General features: G+C 43.2%; 1 protein-coding gene across 2 annotated transcripts in view; it reads left to right on the top strand.

Moving 5' to 3' along the window:
* The window catches only part of LOC116941504 (E3 ubiquitin-protein ligase RNF144A-like), a 50,846-nt gene that overhangs the window by 3,153 nt on the left and 25,318 nt on the right, over positions 1–22,375 (top strand). For both annotated transcript variants that reach the window (XM_032952634.2, XM_032952633.2), the window contains exon 2: positions 19,058–19,271. In XM_032952634.2, coding sequence (XP_032808525.1) covers positions 19,116–19,271 — 156 coding nt within the window. In that variant the 5' untranslated portion in view covers positions 19,058–19,115. The remainder of the gene's footprint in view (positions 1–19,057; positions 19,272–22,375) is intronic.

Raw genomic sequence — 22,375 nt, forward strand, 5'->3', positions numbered from 1 at the left:
AGTGATTTAATAATGCTGTTGAATGTTTAATCATGTCGGGTATAATGCAATGTAATATCCATTGGTTAATATTACTGGGTTACCTTGGTTATAGTAGCGCCTTGCAATTGTTATTTTGAGTGTCGTCGGGTCCAGCATTGAACCCTTGGGCATTTCACTGTTGCCTTTGCCTCGACTGTTTTTGCAGCAATACGCATTATTTTTAGAGTTCGAAGATTTTACTACACTCCCTCGATGGTGGTTGGAACCTCAAAGTGCCCTACCTCATTACAGACCCAATTCAGGCCTTATTGGTCACCCCGTGTCCCTTATACATCTCAACATTCATCCTACCAGGTCCAATCACAGGGGATAAACACTAATAGACAAAAAAACACATTTGCCCGTAACGAAACGGCTGTACGCCGTATGATCCTGATAACTCAATTTCCCTGTACAAGAATACGGGGTAAACCGTATGAGTTGACACGGTATGGCAACCTCCTCTCGTTTGCAAGAGTGTCCAGTGTGTCACAAGACCCATGCATTGTGCATGCGTGTCTGTGGCGACTGCTCTAGTCGGCATGCTTTATATATGGAGACGGAATCTATCAAACAATGTTTGTGTACATGTCGTGTAGCACGTGCCGTTGACTGCGTAGCGTCGGACGCAACTCGGCAATGCTGTAATGTCACGTAGATGATTCCATCCGAGGTTCGACTTGAACGTCGTTTGGAGTGAAACGCGCCTCCTTTATGCACTTTCTGTTATCGGCGCATCTTATGTGAGCATCGCATCTTGCATCTGTGTGCGCTCCTACAGTATTGCCAATTTATCAGAGCCATCGCAGAGATTAAGAGAGGTTGTGATCAGAATTGTGTTTTGCGAATCATCGCTATTTATCCGTGCCTCGGCAAAGACACGAGGGAATCGCCAGGAGCTTTGGCCGATCCTGTTGTCTGGTTATCCGCGACAAGGCAAATACTCTAGCCGATATAGGACGAGGTGTAGGAGCATACAGGCGGATCATGCCTTTTCCCACTTGTTCGTCTGATGATGTTTTTTTATGACGCTACCGGGGAGTTGGAGGCAATCGCCCTTCCCAGCAAAAACGGGAGGACAGAGGAGCGATGCTCAAAACAACGAGCAGAGCGCCGGGTGGATAAAACACAGCAAGTTGGCACAGTAGGGGTCACAGGTGGTGCATCGGCCAGTCATCTCAGCCAGTCGACCCATGGCACTTGCTGGGGTCTGTTCCGTGACTTCCTGCCAGCGCGCGTTCGACCCTTCACGCGGCCTTAACGTGCACATAGCCTGGCACAAGCGCCGTGGTGATGTCACCACCACTTAGTGGCGAATGGCGGTTGTTGTTGGTCATGGACTGGCGATGATGATACTGTTATTGTTGGGCGATTAATTGTGTGAGAATGACTGACTCTTTTTCTGTGTTCCACTTTGTCGGGGTTAACACGGTGACGATGTTGATAGCGGTAATGTTCATCAGTGGTGATGGTTGCGGTGATATTGATAATGACGACTATGGTGTTGATTAATGCTGAGTAAATGCGAAGATGAACACGGACAATAGGATCCATGGTGAGCTTCTTCCTCATCAGTTCATGCTAAAAGGGATTTCCCATTTCACGAATGTTTATATTTTTACACGACGCCTTTTCAAGGTCTCGGACTCGTTTTCAGGAGTGCCCTGCCACATTCGGATGTCTGGCCAATTCATTTTTAAGGAGTGCTTTGTGTGAGGAAACCCGATTACCTGGCGAAAACGTATGCATGAGAGGAGACACGACTCGATGGTCTGCACAGATGGATTAGAAGCCTACTTGGCGTATTGCTATTTCCTGGCTATCTTACTGCTTTTACGGTTTTTTACAGTATACACCTCTACATGATCCACTAACCCTTGCCTCCAAATCGTGTGCCCTATGCGTGTGTGTGTTGGGTTTGTAAATATCATTGTTCACATGTAATTATAATAACTCCCACAATATTCAACATGAATATGCTGTTGTACAATACAGCTGTTGCTTTTGTGGTCATTACTATACCACTGCATTGTGGAGGGAAAGCATTGAAGTAAGCAATAGGGATTGTTAAGGTTAGGGTCACCCACTCCATAATAATATGAAATTCATGTCATCGGCTCAGGACCTATATTGGCAATAAGCCCAGTCCATGAATCGCAGATCCTGTTGGAAACCTGTACTGAATTTGTATTGTCTACGCATCGAGTCTTTAATGCAAGGTTTCTCTGCTCAAGTGTGCTCAACTCATTTGAGGAGTTCCTTTCGAGCAGATCTTTATGAGCTTATCTCCGTATTGAGTGGTGAAAACTCTACATTCTTCACGAAGGGCCGGACCATCCATTCTTGGGTGGGGGGAGCTTATGGGCTGTGTTTATCTTCAACCGGGATGTTAACCTGCAGTCTGATGATTGCGAGTCTGGCGCTGCAGCAAACAATATTTTAGAAAAATTACCCAGTTTATTTATTTTTAAACCATAGCTTTGCTGTGACAGAGTGCTAGGTCGGCGTCGCCCTTTATCTCATGGGGGTTGACGAACCGAGTGCCAGTGGAGACACTAGCCCACGTCACAGGAATGTGGAACTTACCCTGACTATTAGGTTGCAAACAGAGATGAACGCCACAATAGTGCTCGGGGTACACTTTTGACTTTATATGTTACATTACCAAATTAGTTGCATTTATTTTTGTTGATTTTATATTGTCGTTAAGCTTAGGGTGTTGTACTGTTGCGAGTCTTCCCGCCTGTACAGTAATTGTGGTGTGACTGTTGACGTTTTGTGAAACCTTAACCACGCAATCATTAACAGAATCTGATCCAGCTGTGTTTCTTCAGCAACAGGGTGGTACCTGGCCACACGTGTAGGAAAATTCACAAGCTCAGATGGCGGAATCTCAAAGTCCACTGCTGGCTGTGTGGGGGAGGAGGCAAACAGGGGATTTCTGTCACTGGGTCAGTGATTTGGGGGTTATGATGGTTCAATGGATTTGTTTAGTGACAGAACCAGCCTAGCAGCCTAAGAATGTGTCATTGCTCATGTCTGAGGCTTGGAAAACCAAACCTTAAGCCACCCATATAATTTGGATAAGTTTCGTGCAGCCCAGGAGTTGGCAACCTATGGTTCCAAATCCGCATGCAGTGGTTCTTTGGCTGCTCCCTTGTGAGCAGCTGTTTAAAAAAAAACTGATTTTTGTTTAACACGTAGAGTCGTAGCCTTTCGCGACCAATATTATCCATAATAGGTTATTGGGGGTAGAGCTCGTAAATATAAACGTGTTCTTAAACCCTCCACCACCTGGCACAAGTAGCGAATTGGGATGTTTTGTTTATATTTACGCGAGCTAACCCAAAAACCTCCGATTACTAATTATTTTGGTTTATTTGTCTTTTTACACTGTAAAACAGTTTATTCCATCACCTATATTGTTTATTTAAGTCAGAATTTGTTTGTCATCTGCCGTGTACCTGCTTCGTTTTGTGTACAAGTAGCTTTGTGTGTGATACGGCTCTCGAAATATTTTGGTTGAAGATGAAAACAAAAAACATGGTTCTTCTTTCTGGCAGCCTTAGGATCGTTGATGTTGTTTATTGATGCCCAAGGCTTGGCTGCTATATTTATGGTTCTTAGGGTTCATTTGTGATGGCTGATGCTCACAGAGACGTTTTTAGGGGTTCCTATCCTTACTCATGTGAGGCTAAGAAATCCACACTTAAGGCATCTTCAGAATTATGAGAATTTTCTTTGCCTTTCTAGAGGCTCGGACTGACCAAGACAGTCTTTAAATCTTCGTAGCTATATGTAACACACACGTAATGTTGTCCATAATATTGTTTTTTTGGGTTAGATCGCGTAAATATAAATGTGTCGTTAAACCCGCCACCAACCGACACAGCCAATGAGTAAGGTTTGTCACATAAACAGAACATGCCAATTCGTTACTAGTACAGCACAGGGTGTGTTGGAGAGCGAATCCACAACATTTACAATCTGACTGACGTTTCGCCAGTAATTATACAACTAGCTTCATTAGGCAACAGCCAGATAACCCAAACAACCTATATTATAGATTATATTGGTCGCGAAAGCCTACTTGTTAAACTGACATTATGTTGTGTTGGCACCTCCATCGTTTTCTGAATATTCTGTCTCATCCCTATAATTTACTAAAATTCGATCTTCAGCACTTGAAATTGTAAACACTTTAGTTTATTTGTTTTAAAGCCAACTACTTGGTTTTGTTTTCATTTTTGAAGGTCTTTATCACAAAAACCCCTTAAAAACACTCAAAGTCACGTGCTCTAAAATACATTTGGGTGTCTGAGTAACCTAGATACGGCACTCGACTCATAATTAGAATGTTAATGTTAAAATCGAGGTTGAAGGTAGACTCGGCCCATCTTTTCAGGATCGATAAACTGAGTAGTCAATGGGAAGTCAACAGTGCTTGTGTGTCGCTGATATTGACCTCCATCAAAGGAATGTGGAATTTCCACCACAATAAGTGCATATGCTTTGTTTTGTCAGGACATGTACTCTGCATGATAGGAGCAGTCTCCTCCTTGGTTGGTGAATACTGGCTTTCGACAAAGTAAAGTGATATGCATTTAATGAAACCTGGGATGAATTTAGGCAATGATGATGGGCTTGGGAATGTGTGTCCCTCCGATTGTGTGTGTTTTTAATAATTATTGACAGACTTTATATTCTGTACATCAATTCACATGAAATCATTGACAAGGTTGGTGTGTCCTCTTTTATCATTGTGAAAGGGTGATGTGTTAGTGAACTGATTCAGTGTGTGGTAGGTGGGAGGACCTGCGTATTCATTAAATGAGCTAACTTATAACTCGGTGAGTTAATTTTAGACCAAAATTATCTCTCGAGTGAGAGATTTAGCTGAATATCCGAGAGATTATGGGACGAAAAATGTTGCACAACCAGAAACGCGGCATGTGGGTTTATTCTGTGACTCAACTACAGTAAGACAATAAGATGAACAAGAGTTGTATATGCTTATACAGGTCAAAGAATCATTGGAAATACCAGCTGCAAGGCAGCCAAGTGATATTATTTGGCTCAATGGCCAAGACACTGAATTGGCAATGCCAAGATCCTGCGTTGGAGTGTGGGTTTTGGCCATTTGTTATTCTAATCGGGTCTTCAAGTGTTGTGAATTAATGGTCTCAGCCCAGTTACGATTGACTGCACACACAATAAAATATTTTTAATGTTTTGCTTTATGCGGCAAAGCCCAGCATTGAGGAATAAGGTTGTAAATATAACGGTTGATTGACTTGTGACAAAACCTCTCTACAGAACGTGAATGAGCGTTGCCTCATTGGTTGAGGTGACTCATGGCTAAGTAGTGTGCGAAAGACGTTCAACATACAAGTTGTTATGTGGTGTTTTCCATCACTGGGTCTGATGATTGGGGGTTATGATGGTTCAGTGGATTTGTTTAGAGACAGAACCAGCCTGGAAGCCTTAGAACGTGTAATTTTTCATGTCTGAGGCTTGGAAAAATAAACCTTAAGCCACCCATAAGGTTTGGCTAAGTTTCATGTAGCCCAAGGTTCTGCAACCCCTGTCGTAAAGCCAGGCACTGCTGACTCCTACGCTTTACAGATATATGCAAAAATTTGACGTTTATTTCTTCAAATGTTTACGCAGGCTGACATCGTTAAACTTACTGGACTCTGGAACCTTTTTTACACGCTTTCATTTAACTCACTCGGTCTGTTGTTGTCGTCGTTTTTGTTGTCGTCGTTGTTATATCCTCAAATCTTACGCTTCCACATGCGCGGGTCACATGACAGATTTGACGTCACAGCTCACTTGCCGTGCAAAAAAAATATGCATTATTGAGCTCCCCCCCCCATAAAAAAATAAAGTGTATTTTTATAATTTTTGCATGGTGTACAGTCTGGAAAGTACCCACGTGACAAATTTCAAGTTTGTGGCATGTCGGGAAGTACGTTAAACATTTTGAACAGACACACATAATCACAACTTTGCCTTATATATATGGAGATAGGCTGAGCAGTTCAGATATCAAACAGGGGCACTAATGTGGCTTCACACGTCAATTTGAAGCCGCATTGATGACTGATCAACGGCAACATTCAAAACCTGTATTTTAATTAAATGTAAAAGTTATGCCCTGCTTGCATGAGCAACGGTGGGCCCTGAGCCAGTAAAAATATATTCTGCCTTCTTGTTTCGAGAGGACTGCTCTGTTCAAAGCATGACCAACGTTTTCCTACAGAGCTACAAAGTGATACTCATTTTATCGACTGCACAGGGATAATGTTTGGAGTGGACCCCTGAGCGCGAATTTATCTTGTGACCTTCCCATTGAATCGAGCGCCTTGACCACGGCACCGCATGACAGCAGTGGCATCGTTTCCATCCGGGAATTTTAATGCACACTGTTCAGTTAATTTATTATTTTCTGACCCCTACCATGGAAATATGGAATTTTACCGCCAGTTCGTGGCTGCCAAAGGAATGCTACTCTGGTATAATAGAGGACACCAGACAAATGTGAAACGCCCCATCATGCTCTCAAACCCCAATACTTTCAAATGTGTGGTGGCCCTCACACTGATGTCATATCGGCGAAAGTGGGTCCCCCTTTAAAAATTAGTGATGAACATTGAGTAGGGAGACACTGTGACTCTAATTGCATGGCTTGCCATTGCGTTTGTGTGCTTAATGAATTGGTAGACTAAGTCATAACGTTCCGTGTAACTTTAATTCTGGTATAATTGTAGGGTGGTGTAGCATATACACTTATTGAGCAGTGGGGAAGGCGGTCAGGCAAATGCAATTATGAACAACAATTTGAGAAAGAACAGAGAGAGAGAACGTTGCATGCAGGTTAATTTGCATGTTAGAATGTAATTAACTTTTTATTTGATGCAGGTCAAAGTGTCTCCCTCTTCAAATTAGCCTACGATATTACTCATCTCCATTGGCAGCTTTGAGCCAGTGGTGCACATTCCACGTTTCAGTAGCGTGAGCATTTTTCTCCATATGACGAGTTTTGTTGACATCCCACCAATTGTGTTATTTTATTGACCCTGGCAAATTGATGGGGATGAGCTGAGATTTGAGCTCCAACCGGGATTTTAATTTGCAGCTTTCCGACCGCGAGCTGAGAGCTCTGTCACTAGCAAAAATTGAGACCATTATTGAGATTAATATTCATATCCTTGTACAGTTATCGTTTAGGACATTTGTATGATCTCATATTGACATTTAGTACACTTTTAATCGTACTATACTCATGAAGTGGCTAACTTGGGTTGTCAGTATGTTAACCAAGTGTAACTGTAAGTTTGATTTTAAAAATGCCCGTGCACTCTTGTTGACAAAGGGAGAAATGCTCATAAAAATGCCATGGTGCCCGACTTGGACAACCTGACTTTTTCATCTACGCTGGAATGGCAATAGCGCATTCGGTTTCCTGTACGCGTCAAGCCGAAGACGTGCCCAATAAATAAGCCGCGTTTTCTGAAACTACATATATAAATACCTTCAAGGCTGACACATTGCTTATCATTTGGATGATTTTGAAATCTTGACCGAGGTTGCCTAATTTGTGGAACCATCCTGTAATGAACTGGGCATTACGAGTTCGTTCGTTACGTGTCTTGTTTGAGTTGGGCGTTTCCAGAGGCGCTTGTGCGAACGAAAGCAACGTACATGCACGCAGACACAACTGTCAAGGTGTTGCTTGTGCTGGGACATTACTGAGGGTGGCTCTCAATCTCTACGCTGTGATGGGAGATGGATGGGAGTCTCTAACCGGAGGTAGTGGTTGAGGGGTGTATGGCACCTAGGCCATGTTTTTTTTTAGGTAAGAGCTGTGTATGGCTGGGGTAGTTGGTGATTGCTGCAAGCTGATTGTTATTTGCAGACGATGAGGCTGAGGAGTCGTAACACTACAAGCTGTTTTGTGGCAGTAATCAAAATCCAGCAAATCCCCATGTTAGAGGCTCAGGAGAGGAGAGAAACTGGCATGGCAGGATGGAGAGATTGGACTGAGCCAGGGAGACTTTGAGAGCAGGATGCTGTTTGCAAGTTGAACAGCAGTGAGCAGAGAGCGTTGATTAAGGATGGACACTGTAGTAGTATTATTAGTGTCGGTGATAGTCTGATTGTTGGCTAGTGAGAAATGGCAACCATCCAGCAGTGGATTGTTCATCGTTGTTGTGATGGTGAGTTAAAAATTAAGTTTCACACGAAAGGTAAAAATCTATGGGAGGTGTATAGTTATATGGTCAATCTTGACTTAAAGCTTTCGCGACTGCAGGAATTCATATTCTTTGGGTCTTTCTGTAAAGCAATGTGGATAGAAGAATAATCACATTATCATGACGTTTCGATCGCAACACAAGCAATCGTCATTAGGTGGAAAATATATCGAGAGCTGCTGAGGCAGGAGAAAATACAGCGGGGGAGCTGCTCAGCCCAATGGTAAGTGGGCGGGGCTAGAGGTAGAATTTGCATGAAAATGTAATATCGGTGATGTGCCTCCACGACGACGACACAGCTGTTGAGGTGGCCATTATATTGTGAGAGATTAGCATGTCAATGTAAATGCTGTGCTATTGAGACATCCAGCTCGTTAAAAAAACGAGGAACAACACCACAATGAGGACAAGGAGCAACGATGGCTGTGTTAGTGAGACATTTAGCGTGAATGTCACTCGGAGAGACGGAAATAACTGCTAGCATCGGCAGGTAGGGTGGAAACATCACAGCCAGTTGTGAATTTACCTGGTTAATAACGTCCTTCCAATGATTGCTAAGTTTGTATCCATCTCGGTTGAAATTGTGTCTGTGTTGAAATATCTGGATGCCTTCATGAACAAATCTTTGTTGATAGCCAGTGGGCTTGCAGAGTGCCTTCGTCTTGGAAAAATCAATTTTGTGTGTGCCCACAGCGTTGAAACAATGATCAGCCACGGTTGAGGTCTTTGTCCTACTGTATTTCAGATCTGCCTTATGTTCACGAACACAGTCCGAGACATGTCGCTTAGTTTTCTTAATGTAACTACTGCCGCAGCCACAGCTTAGTTTGTAGACACCGGGGTATTGCATGTCAGGGATCATATCCTTCACAGATGGGATACAATCACAAATTTTATGTACTGTGTTGAATCGAACCTGGATCTTGTGTTTGCAAGCCCACTGGCTTTCAACGAAGATTCGTTCATGAAGCCATCCAGATATATAAACACAGACACAATTTCAACCGAGAAGATGGATACAAACTGAGCAATCATTGGAAGGACGTTATTAACCAGTTTAAGTCATAATTGGCTGTGATATTTCCACCCTACCTGCCGATGCTAGCAGTTATTTCAATCTCTTTGAGTTACATACATGCTAAATGTCTCACTAACACAGACACTTTTGCACCTTGTCCTCAACGTGGTGTTGTCCCTGTTTTTTGAACGAGCTGGATGTCTCACTAGCACAGCATTTACATTGACATGCTAATCCCTCAATACAATGGCCACCTCAACAGCTGCGTCGTCGTCGTGGAGGTACATCACCGATCTTACATTGACATGCAAATTCCACCTCTAGCCACGCACACTTACCCTTGTGCTGAGCCCATCTCAAGCCTATGTAACTTCCTGTTTCAGCAGCTCTCCCGCTGTATTCTCACCTGCCTTGGTAGCTCTCTCGCTATATTTTTTTCACCTGATGGCGATTGCTTGTGTTGCGATCGAAATGTCATGATAATTTTATTATTTTTATATCTACGTGGCTTTACCGAAAGACCCAAAGAGTATATGTTCAATGTCTTCACAAACTATTGTGTAAATTAAAATACGACTCAAAACTTTTTCTGGGGATGGATGTTATAGCCTGGTGGACTTTGCTGTGGCTTTGAAATGCTGGATAGTAATGGCACAGGGTTTGAAATTGTAATTTGTTTTCCTAAAGCCACTGATAATTGTAAACATTTGATTTTCATATTTCAGAAATTTCTAAGCTTTCACCATGCAGTGCATATTTACATGATAATTGCGTGCTTTTTGTATTTGTGTTTTAGATTGTACTGCTGATTTTGAACATTGTGTACTTTTACCAGTGTTTGTTTTTATTGCTTTTACATTGTCTACCTTGCAAAACTGACGCGTTTGCCAAAATGGCCCCTCACCTTGTTTTAACAACGAGCCAACTATGTTGAACTTCTTTCGCACCCTATGCAGCCAAGCATGCTAATCCGAGGTGTGGGGGGGGGGGACAACAACAAACGAAATACAAATAGCAGTTCTAAAGAAATAAGTTCAACCTAGAATTAGCTCACCTGCGAGTTTTGTTAAAAGTTCTTGTTTTGTGTTTTCAGTAACCCGAATGACAAACACGATTGGTTGCCGGTTTGCCGCACAAATAGCAACAACATCTCTAGGGTTTGTTCAACACCAGTTGCTGAGCACAGAGCCAAAACGCCAAGCTGTCAGCAACACGACGGCACTATCAAAGTTGTAGCGGATGAAGAGTGCAACGCGTTTCTTGAGTTAAGCAGGGGGGAAGTGCTTCGGAAAACCGATGATTGGCGGGAATTCCAAAGTGGAGCCATTCCTGGAAAGAAGACGAAATGTAGACTTTTGGCGTGCAAGCATGGTGGTTGAACACAGTACGGATGAGATTAAACAGTCTGGTAGACTCCACATGAGTGCAGACATTGAATGGACTTCATGAGAACAGTAACCATACTATTAGTGATAACGATAGATGTTGCCACCGTGGGCATCATGGTGGCGAGATCTCAACTACCTCGCCTGGTGTACAGGAGGTCCTGGATTCGATCCCAACCCTGACGTCTGTATATTTGGAGTTTGTATGTTCTCCCCGTGGACGCGTGGATTTTTCTCCGGGTCCTCTGGTTTTTCCTCCGACATTTAGAAGCAATGTGCATTTTAGAGTATTTGGCTGCTATACATTTCCACGTGATAAGCCACTTGGTTGAGCTATCATTTGTGGCCAGGTTGCTTCTGAAACAGCGATTATAGCTCACTGGGCCTTACCTGGTAAAATATAAAAAATAGGGTTTTTTTGCTACGATGAGGATAAGGAGGTGACTGACCACCGATGAGCGGGTAACTTGAGACTTGAGTGAATCAGTGAGTGCTCAATCATCAATCACCCTGACTTGATTATGGTTATTTCTATCAAATGCAACTAGTTTGGAACTGGGTGCTCAACTCCAGATATGACAACCACTGATCAAACTTTGGCGGAATATGTGCTGTGATTTTAGCAGGAGTAAAAATTGTAACGTTGAAGGATTTTGCGCGGAACAGAATACCGGGATTCTTTAATGCCTCTTTATCCATATTATTAACACAGCCGTTCCATGCCAGCTCAGAGATTGTTGCACCAAGCCAGTTTTAATGATGTCACTACGGATTAGAATATCATTGTTAAATATAATGTGAGGCACTGTGGATTTGCCAGCCATACGTGTTATCATGGACTAGGCTTTTTTTAGTTGAATATGACCAGGTGTTTTTTCACCCCCAATTTATTCGTATATTTTATCCATTCCAACTTAAATTAACAATGTTACCCCTATAAATAATTGTGTAGTGACTGTAATTGGGACTTGCGAAGTCACGGCCGGTAATGTTGTCATTGCAGGCAGCCCGGCTTGCAGGCTGCAGTACCAACACTAGCGGTGGTTTCGGTGAGCGCTGGTTAGCGCGGAGGCACCGTGAGCAGGGTGCGGTGCCGGCTCCCAGTGAGGGAGCGAGAGCGAGCGACAGTCAGCCATGCTTACTCTGGAGCATGACATTCTGGCTGACCTGTTGTCACGTGACCGGACGATACTGGAGGGGGGCCACCGGTGGACGGGGGCCGAGGGGCGGTCACGTGGTCCCGGAGAGACCTCGGGAATGTTCGAGAAGGAGCTCGAGGAGCCTGGAAGGTGGGCTGGGCTAAGGGCGGAGCCAGCCCCAGCCCGGGAGGATATAACGAGAGCTCCGTAAGGAGCTCGGGGTTCTTCGAGTGTTGGTGTTCGAAGATCCACGTCGGGGAGAAGAAGCCTCTAGCCACGCGGTCCGGGACCCAGCTTGTGGTCCGGACCGGGATAGCGAACCGTGTCTAATTCTGCTGTAGCATGGCTAGATGGGCATTCGAGACCCGAGCGTAGGTTATGTTATGTTGGTGCTGTTGTGTTAAATAAATAGTGTTGCTCTCAATAGGGGAAAAACCCTATTATTACATTTTGGTACTGGCAAAGGAGGTGTAATGATGTAGATGCTCACCCCGAGCCCTCATTACTTTGATAGTGCATTGTCTTTGAGCTGTACGCCTTTCGGCGTCATCTGGTCGAGCACCAATTGGGTCGAGGCTCAAAAGAAAGCCGTCCCTTGGTGTGGACCAATCAGTTTCAAAGACAATGCATATATTATCATAGTATGTTTTTTGTTTGCATTTTGACTGCAGGTATTGTGGTTAATGCAGACATGAATCCTTGTAAAAAGGTTTCAGTTTTGTTGCCAGGAAAAAAGGGGAAAAAGCCTTATTACATTTTGGTACTGGCAAAGGAGGTCTAATGTCTGCGACTCAGTTGGACTCACTGCAATTGTGTTCAAGTCAGGTTTGATTGATTGTGGGGTGCCACAGTCGTGAGATGTTAACTAGCTCGCTTGGTATACATGGGGTCGTTGGTTCGATCTCTACCCTGGTATATTTGGGGCCGTCCATAAATGACGTCTCGCACCTGGGGGGGGGGGGGGTCAGACATTTGTGACGATGTGTGATGAGGGGGGGGGTTTGAGAAATGTGACGTCACATCAAAATGCGCAACTTTTAATAAATATAGACAACACGTTCTACTTAATTAAATAGACTTTTGAATAAATGTTTTCTCCTACAACATCAGAGTGCAGCGCCACATTAAATACGCACTACAATGACAATAGTTTAAAGCGATTTGAAGCATGTTTTATTTTCAAAATGGAAATATGGTTTGGGGGGGGGCAGAGCTTTGTAACGTTATATTTGAGGGGGGGTCTGACTTTATGTGACGTCGTGTGACGGTGGGGGGGGGGGTAAAAAAATCCTCCAAAATCGCGTGACGTCATTTATGACGGCCCCTTTGGAGTTTGCATGTTCTCACCGTGGTCGCATGGATGTTTCTCCAGGTCCTCTGGGTTTTCCCTCCACATTTCGAAACATGCATTTCGAGTTTTTGGCTGCTATACATTTTCACAGAACCCACTTCATTCGTCTATCTTTTCTGGCAAGGTCGTTTCTGGAAAAAAACTCCAGCTCAGTGGGCCTTACCTGGTAAAATAAAAAAAAGAATTTAGATAATGCAGTGTCCGTGCATTAGGCAGCGAAATGTCTATTACTTTCAGCCTCTGATGATCACCTAAGATAACAATAATGACTCAAAGTTATCGAGGAGCTGGTTGTTAATGGTCGATCGTTCCCTCACTTTGCATAGTACAGCAGAATTGAAATTAATCGGCATAATTTTGCATGCAATTTCCTGTAATTCGCACATTATTGGCAGTTTGTGACTGCTCCCTTAATCTCTGGGAGCAGAGATCCAGAGATCCACGGAAACTTTTTTTATTTCTTTCCGGGAGCGGATAATTCCTCCTGTAATCCTCGGCACATTACGCTGGCAGCTTTCACGGATTAAGTTACCAGCATGGCCAACCTCGTAATCCGTAAAATTTTCACGGATTAACGGAAGCGCATGGCTAATTGTTCCCACAATCCTTTGGCACACCAAATCATTGGTGCTAATTTTCCCACCCCCCTCCCCGCAGATTATAGGTCTAACCTCCATGGTGCGCCACATATTACAGGATCTACGATTCAATCCCCCCAAATCAATGTGGATTAAGTCAAGGCGATAGGATGATAAGTACACGCATGAGTTGGATCATCCTTTTTTCGGGACTTGGGACCCGAGCTACGTTGCCAGTTGTTGGTAAAATGCTATCATTAGAGCTTGAAGAGCCTACGAATAATTGGAGCAAGTTCTGTAGCCAGCATTTTTTTACACGCAACCTTTTATACCATTGGGACCATGAGCCTTGGAGGTGTTAAGTTTGGATTTTACCTGACATACATTATGCACCGTGAATCTTTGTTGCTTCATCCGACTTTTAGAAGGAATTGCTGTCGGTGGCATTTTATTATTGCAATAAAGAGTCGAAATTGATGCATATATGAATCAAAGCAATTGGCCTTGTCTTTTTGTATCAACAATAACAGACCCAGATTCATCCCTTTATTGGTTGAAATAGTTTGACAACTTTAGCAAATTACTCGAATGAATTAGAACCAACTGGACAAAATGCTGCCAGTTTCTTGCATGCAAAGAAATATTTAGCTCGCTTGATGTCACGTTCGCTAGTTTTATGTTTTGTTGTTGCAGTTATGTATTTGGCAAGCAGACAGAAACACCATCTCATATACATGCTCTCTTTAAAAGGGACTGGTGCTTGGCGTTTGAGGTTATGTCTTGGTTCAGAGTTTTAGTCTTCCCAAAAATGATGACCATAAGAGACAACAACTAACATGCCCAGTACCATAACATGAGTAACAGCTGGTGCACATATTGATAATAATAATAATTCCATTTATAGTGCCTTTCTTAAAGGATCTCAAAGTGCTGTACAGGACACAGCAGCAGGAGACACTCAGCATACAATAAATTATATTATCATCCGTTTCCTAAATTAACGAAAAGTTTAATAAGCGGAAGCGTATAAATAGGTTTTAAGACGCATTTTTAAAACGTCCACAGACTCCGAGATCCTGATATCCCATGGAAGACCGTTCCATAGCCTGGGGGCTACATGGGGAAAATCTCGGTCACCCATAGACCGAAACCTCAACCTGGGAATGCAGAGAAGATCGGCATCCTCAGATCTTATGGACCTTGGGGGGACATATGGGTGCAGCATATCAATGATGTAGACTGGGGCAAGATTCGGCATTTGCTGCAAAACAACTTTGTGCGCCAAAGGAAGCGAGAATCAAGTTCAAGGAGGCCCTCCCAAGCAGCATTATTGTCGCGCCAACCAGTGCACTAAGCCTCATTAATTTTATGTTTTTGAGCACTTTAAAGTGTTTTAGACTCTTGTGAGATGTACCAATTGGTTCGGTAACAGCGACGGTGTACGGAGATGGGGTTGGAAGGCAGAAAACGCATCGATGGGACTGGTTGCCGGTTATAGACATAATTTGGCATTCGAGTAGCTTGTGGCCAGGTTTGGTTATTTTAAGGTGATGATGAATGGCCGTGATGTGACTGTTCATGGACCCAATGTTACAGAATACTTTAAAAAAATCTGATTGTTTGAAGTGGGAGCCTTCCATTTTAGCAGCAGGAAAGAAATTAACCGAATTTTTTTTTTACAATAAATATTTTTTGTTAGAATTAATCTGTGAAAAATAGCTTTGTGGCTCATTCGTTTTCTCTAGGATGAATAAATATTCTGAACGAATAAAGGGGGTGGGGGGGGGGGAGATAATACTCTTCACGAGCGTTAACTGCTGTAGTGAACGTACCTACAGCCAATGGCCACTCTATTCTCGAATGTGGCCTCGCATGAGGGCCCCAAGAAACTATCTGCTTGGAGTTCCCCCTGAACCGAACTGGCGCAAAAGATGATTCCAGGTCACACACACACACACCTGCTAATTAGGCAGGGTCCCTCCCAAAGTGCCACCTATAGTTTCGGGCTCTGTATTATCAGATGGCCTACGGGAAACTGTTTTACTGGGGTACCATTGAAGAACACGCCAACTCAAGCTCGAGCAGAAAATAGGTACCTTGGGTACGGAAGCGGTGGTGTTCACGTGAGCTTTGTGCAACACAAACTATACAAATATAAAATAAAAAATTCCTGCATGATGCTATATGCATGTCATGAGCATAAGAATCGATTTCAATCGATAGCATTTTTTGTTCACGTATACTACCTACCCGCCCATGTAAACCTACCCACATACCCATCCACTGACGCCTGGTGTTGTGTCACCAACCAATCAGAATGGTAGTGGAGATGCTTGTCTTACGTCCTCAGAGGTTGTGCATTACAGGGTTATTAATGGTTGTGCCACGATTCTATTTCGTTTCTATTTTTGTCTCTTATTGCATGGTTATGTCGGCTTGGTGACATGATAAATATACACAGGCTGCCACAATGGCTAGCTCTGTTTGGGTTAGGTGAATAGCTGTGTCAACCCAAGTCTATTTTAAAAGTAATGTTGCTTCGATGACTGTTCTGTCAGTCTATGAAAGTATTATTGTTTGAAGATTCCCCCCCCCCCCATTTCAGATGCTGCTCTTATCAGACCATTGTCTAGAGACCCCATCATCAGAGACTCATCAGTCTATTGTCTAGAGACCCCAGCACAGACAGAGGTGATGCTCATCTTTGTTGATGGGCCTCTATCAGTATCTAAAATTCCACATTTCTGTGGTGTATAATATCGCTAATTTTTTACTTAGTGCATTTTTTTTAACCCGAAAAGTATAACGACGATTAACATGTTATATGGGATTAGTTGACCGTTGACTGGGATTTGATCTTGCGACCTTCCTTCCGATTGTGAATGAAGCAACACAATAATGGCACCAGTCATCCGACTGGCCTAGTAATACGTCGAACTGCGTACGTTCACCTGGCACCGCCGACGGCAGTGGCGGCACCTCGCTACTGTCGGCGTACACGGCGCTTTCAGACCTTTTTACGACGCACCGAGTACAAGCGCGCTGCAAAGAGGCCGACGGAACCTGCCTCGCGTCCAAGCCACCGTGGCTGGCAGCACAGCCGCGTTGGTGGGACTGTTGACAAACGTGACATTTGGCAAGGCCATTTGATCTGCTTTGCCTGTAAGCAGTAGAGGATGCGGATGTTTAGAACAGCATTGGACTTCTGTTTTCCCGATCCGAGTAGAATGTTAGGTAATGCCACAGCTGGTGATTTTCAAGTCGCTAATTTATTTAATTGATCACACGAGTGGACATCCCTTTAGAAAAAAAAATCCACCGCCGGATTGAAGCCTTTCCGTGTCGTGTGGTCTTGGGAATTATTTTTCTTAATTAGACCTCCTTTGCCAGTACCAAAATATAATAATAGAGTTTTTCCCCTTTATTCTGGCAACAAAACTGAAACACTTTTACGAGGATTCATGTCTGCATTAACCACAATACCTGCAGTCAAAATGCAAACAAAAAACATACTATGATAATATATGCATTGTCTCGATTTAAAGCTTTCGTGACTGCAAGGATTCATCTTTTTGGTTATTTCGGTAAAGTCACGTAGAATGAGAATAAAACTATAAAACAAAATAAGACAATTGTTTTATTCTCATTCTACGTGACTTTACCGAAAGAACCAAGAAGATATGCATTGTCCTTGAAACTGATTGGTCTACACCAAGGGGCTGCTTTCTTTTGAGCCTCAACTGGTCGAGCATCAATTGGGTCGAGGCTCAAAAGAAAGCCGTCCCTTGGTGTGGACCAATCAGTTTCAAGGACAATGCATATATTATCATAGTATTTTTTTGTTTGCCTTTTGACTGCAGGTGTTGTGGTAAATGCAGACATGAATCCTCGTAAAAAGGTTTCAGTTTTGTTGCCAGAAAAAAGTGGAAAACCATATTAATTGTTTTGCTGTACTTCTCCGCGGCTGGTCCTTGCATGTTGACGAAGACTTGATTGCACCTATGAATGATCGCTTTATTCAAAATAAACCTGTGCTGCGACTGCAGCTTTGTGGTGTCATCTGGGTGCATTGTCTGCAGCTGACCTCACTCTTAACCTAAGCTGCTGACGGCATTTCCCCTTTTTTATTGTGTTAGGATTATTTTTAGTATAATTTTTAAAAGTAGTCAATCGGTACGTGCTAAATAACAGTAATTTGCGTCATAATAAAGAATTACATTTACCTGCCTGAGCTTATCCGATTAGAATGTCTTTCTTCCAGATGCTGGACACATGTTGATATATCTCGGCCAATAAAACTTAAATCTGTGAAGAATAGAATGTGCATCTGGTGTGTACATCAAACACCGCCATATGCCCAGCTGCTTTGGCCTTTATTGATTCCATTGCACTGTTTGCCAATGTTAAACAAAACAAGGCAGCCGTGCAGGCCATCCAGAAATGTTTCTCCCATATCCTGTACAGTCTATGGCGCCTTACTTTGCCTACAGAGCTTGGGTAATTCTGTGGAATCTTAAGAATTGTAAACGTTTATTTCTGTGCCTCCCTTTTATATACCGGGTGTTTACGATTTGCTAAAAATCCTAAATATGCCTAATTTTGGCTTTAACTAATAGTGGTGGCACACAGCTCCCAAACACAGCTGCAGCCGTGAGAATAACCAAGGCTGCTGAAATTGTGCACTTCCAGAAGACTGGCTGATGGGATATGTAAAATAATTACTTTTATTTTATTGTGTGGAGGGATGATATGGGACGGAGGAGTTGTGTTGTCTGCTTCTTTATTTTATTGCGTATAGGCTCGGTTACAACCACTATTGGACGAACCACAAAGTGATAATAATGTTATTGACCCAGTTCATGTGAATGGCTGAGTCTTTCCCCCAACTGGGATTTTAATTCAGAATCTGATTATGCAAATCCAGTGCTCCAAACAACAGTGCCACCTGGTTAGCAGTGGGTCGAGTGGTGGCTCAGTGGTTGTTACATTTCTCTACAAACCTTGGAACTAGGGTTCAATTCCTGGCCACCAACTTTGGTTTTGAATATCATAACTATTGCTGTATCTCTTCTAGTTCGATTCTTCCTGAAATGAGTACCTGGTACATTGTGTAAATGTCAGCATTGGGCAGACAAAGACGGCCGGGCGTGTTTCGGACCACACCACCCCCTCGTGTCCTGCACTCGCCATAATAACTGCTCAATAATAGGACTTTCTTCAAAAGTCTGAAATGCTGTACGGGAGATCTTTTACATTGGCTTTGTTGCATTACTGTTCGTATGTGTTTTTCTGTGCTGTTGGTGTCAGGCTCTGGGATATGGGAGTCTAGTCCTGAAAGAGCCAAGCCCTGGTGTTGGAGGAGGCCATGGATGGCCTCAAGGAGACCGAGGAGGTGGGGGGCGTTGGGAATGCAGAGCCGGGCTCCGAGGGCACGAGCATCGTGTGCAAGCTATGCCTGGGCGACACGGCACCGGCAGATGTGACAGCTCTACAGACGTGCCGTTGTGTCTACTGCACACAAGTGAGACGCCACCACCGTCTTCATCATTGCTCGCCATCAGCAACAGCCACAGCCTCATATACAATCATCAGCATCATGACAATCAGCGGCACGATTATCTTTATCGGTAACGTCGTCATCTTCATCATCTTCGTCATTGCGGTGATAATCGTATTCATAATTATTATAAACGGGTATTATTATACACTATGTAACACAATTTTTGTTCCTGGGTAGTAAGTGTTATTTCGTAATTGCTTATGCTCAAAAAGTATAGAAAATGGCTATTATTCCCCACAAACTTTGCTTTTGTGAGCAGTACAGTGATATTTTGAAATTTACCTATTTTCAATGAGAAAACGGGCGAATTTGTGTCTTTTCGTTAACATAAAGTCAGAAAAAAATAACATGAATAAAAATTAACATGTATTTATACTAAAGTATTACAAAAATGACTACAAAAGATTTAGAAGTGAGTTTTTTTTCGAGATTTAGGATGAAACTGTAAATAACTTCCAGGAATCAGCTCCCAAATGTAGGCTCCCATCATGTTCTCGTCATACTGTCCTTGCTAGCGGCGTTCAAAGTCCAGTATATCCTGGTGGAAGCGCTCGCCTTGCTCCTCCTAGTACGCTCCCATGTTCTCCTTGAATTTATCAAGGTGTGCATCAAGGATATGGACTTTGAGAAGACATCCTACAGCCCATTGTGCCGTTGTTCTTCACCAGAGTCTCAACCAGCTCCACATAGTTTTCGACCTTGTGATTGCCCAGGAAGCCACGAATCACTGCGACAAAGCTGTTCCATGCTGCTTTCTCCTTACCAGTGAGCTTCTTGGGGAATTCATTGCACTCCAGAATCTTCTTTTTTATCTGTGGTCCGACTAAGACACTGGCTTTGACCTTTGCCTCAGACAACTTAGGGAAGAAGTCTTGAAGTACTTGAAGGCTACCGACTCCTTATCTACAGCTCTGACAAATTGTTTGATGTGCTGTGATGGCATCAGCACCTTCCGGGGGTCCACCAGTGGCTCCCACTTGACATTGTTCCTCCCCAGAGAACTCAGTCCGCTGTGGCCAGTCCCGCCTGTGGCAGTGCTCCTTGGTGTCTAAACCTTTTGTAGTCATTTGTATTACTTTAGTATAAATACATGTTAATTTTGATTCATATGTTGTTTTTTTCTGACTTTATGTGAATGAAAAGACACAAATTCACCCGTGTTCTCATTGAAAATGGTCACAAAAGCAAAGTTTGTGGGAAATAGCCATAAGCAATTAGGAAATACCACTTACTACCCAGGAACAAAGAAAAAATTGTTACAGTGTTATTAACAGTGGCAGCAGCAGTTAAGTCTTGATAATAATTACGCTTCTGAACCTGCATCCAGAGACCAGACTCTGTCAGCTGTCTCGATACCATCATCGACTGGTCTGTTACTCTTTTATCTAAAGACACATTTTCCTTCTATGGCATTTGAAAAATGAATGACCGTGCTTTTCTCTGTAAATGTTGAGTTTATAAAGCCATTCAGTGGCATCTGCGGTCACCAGGTTAATTCCATTCGTGCTTCCTGCAAAAGTGCAACTTAAAATTCCAGTCATGGGTCGACTCGGCATCTGCCTGGATTGAAAAAAATAATAATGAGCACCACTTCATTTAAATGGCAGCAGTCGTCATTCATTGCAGGCTGCAGCCATAGGAATGTCGAATTTACAACACTGGCTGAGGGCCTCGAGCAGAGTTGATCTCCACACTGCCCCTTGTTTGAACAGGGAGACGCTTTTGCCCTCTGACCTTGGAGCGAAGGCATTTGGAATTTCTGATGCTAACATGTCTTGCATCTTATCGCAGACCTGTGCCACATCTTGCACCTTGCCCCCACCGGTGCTGCTCTTCGGGCCAAGATTGTATCCGCCGCAGCAGTTTTTTTAATCCGCGCGTTCCATTCTCGCCACTGGGGTACTGAACGACCATTCTGAACTGGCTTTAATCGCACACTGGGGTTGCTGCGTGAGGGACCTCTAAACACGAGGAAACACTCGGCCATTGGAACGCTCGTCGCACCAGTTTGTGAATGCGAGATTGTTCAAGCCCCACGGATGGACGACATAATTGGGTATTTTTCATCGGACCTGTTTTGATTCACAATAAGTAATAATAATAGTATGTGGTTGCGTAAATATTTTTGATGAAATGGACGCACCCACAAATGTTCTGACAAGTTTGGCAGGTAGCCACATGTTTGATGTACACACACTTGGTTGACTCAGCCCATTATCCCTCTGAGATGAATTAAATTGCCACTGCTTTGTGTGTTTATATAACAGTTAATATATATAAATCAGTTGTATCATTAATCTCAACATCAAACATCCCCCTGTTTTCAAGGTGCACTGCTTTGCAAGATGCAGTCTCCAACCATAAATTTACCAATTTCTCCATGTTCTGAGAATAGTCACATGTCAAAACATGAGCCTGCTGTTCTAGTTATGGATGTGTCCCATTTGTAAATGTATACTCTGGGTGGATGGTAAGGTTCTAGGTTTTGGCTAGAGGCTGGCTGTGTTGGATGTGAGCCATTCTGTCTGGACTATAGGGTGGATTTCGATTTAAAGCTTTCGTGACTGCAAGGATTCATCTTCTTTGGTTCTTTCGGTAAAGTCACGTAGAATGAGAATAAAATAATACATTGATAAAATGTTGGATGTGAGCCATTCTGTCTGGACTATAGGGTGGATTTCGATTTAAAGCTTTCGTGACTGCAAGGATTCATCTTCTTTGGTTCTTTCGGTAAAGTCACGTAGAATGAGAATAAAATAATAAATTGATAAAATAAAATAACACAATCAAATTATCACGTCGTTTTGGCCACAACACAAGCGGCCTTCATCAGGTGAAGGGACGAGACTGTCTGGAGGACAGCGCTGGAGCGAATACAGCCAAGCTCAGACCGCGACCTTTAAGCTGTGTGAGAAGAAACGGAGCGCCTTGACAAAGGAATTAGCATAGAATTTAGCATTAAAATAGCTGAGTGATTAGCTTGTGACTGGTCACAGAAATGGCTATGTTAAAGTCAAAGCATACACATCCACAGAGGCACCCCTTGACAAAGGAATTAGCATAGA

The sequence above is a fragment of the Petromyzon marinus genome, chromosome 12, assembly GCF_048934315.1.
Source record: "Petromyzon marinus isolate PM22_M1 ecotype Great Lakes invasive population chromosome 12, UKy_Petmar_22M1.pri1.0, whole genome shotgun sequence".
NCBI lineage: Eukaryota > Metazoa > Chordata > Hyperoartia > Petromyzontiformes > Petromyzontidae > Petromyzon > Petromyzon marinus.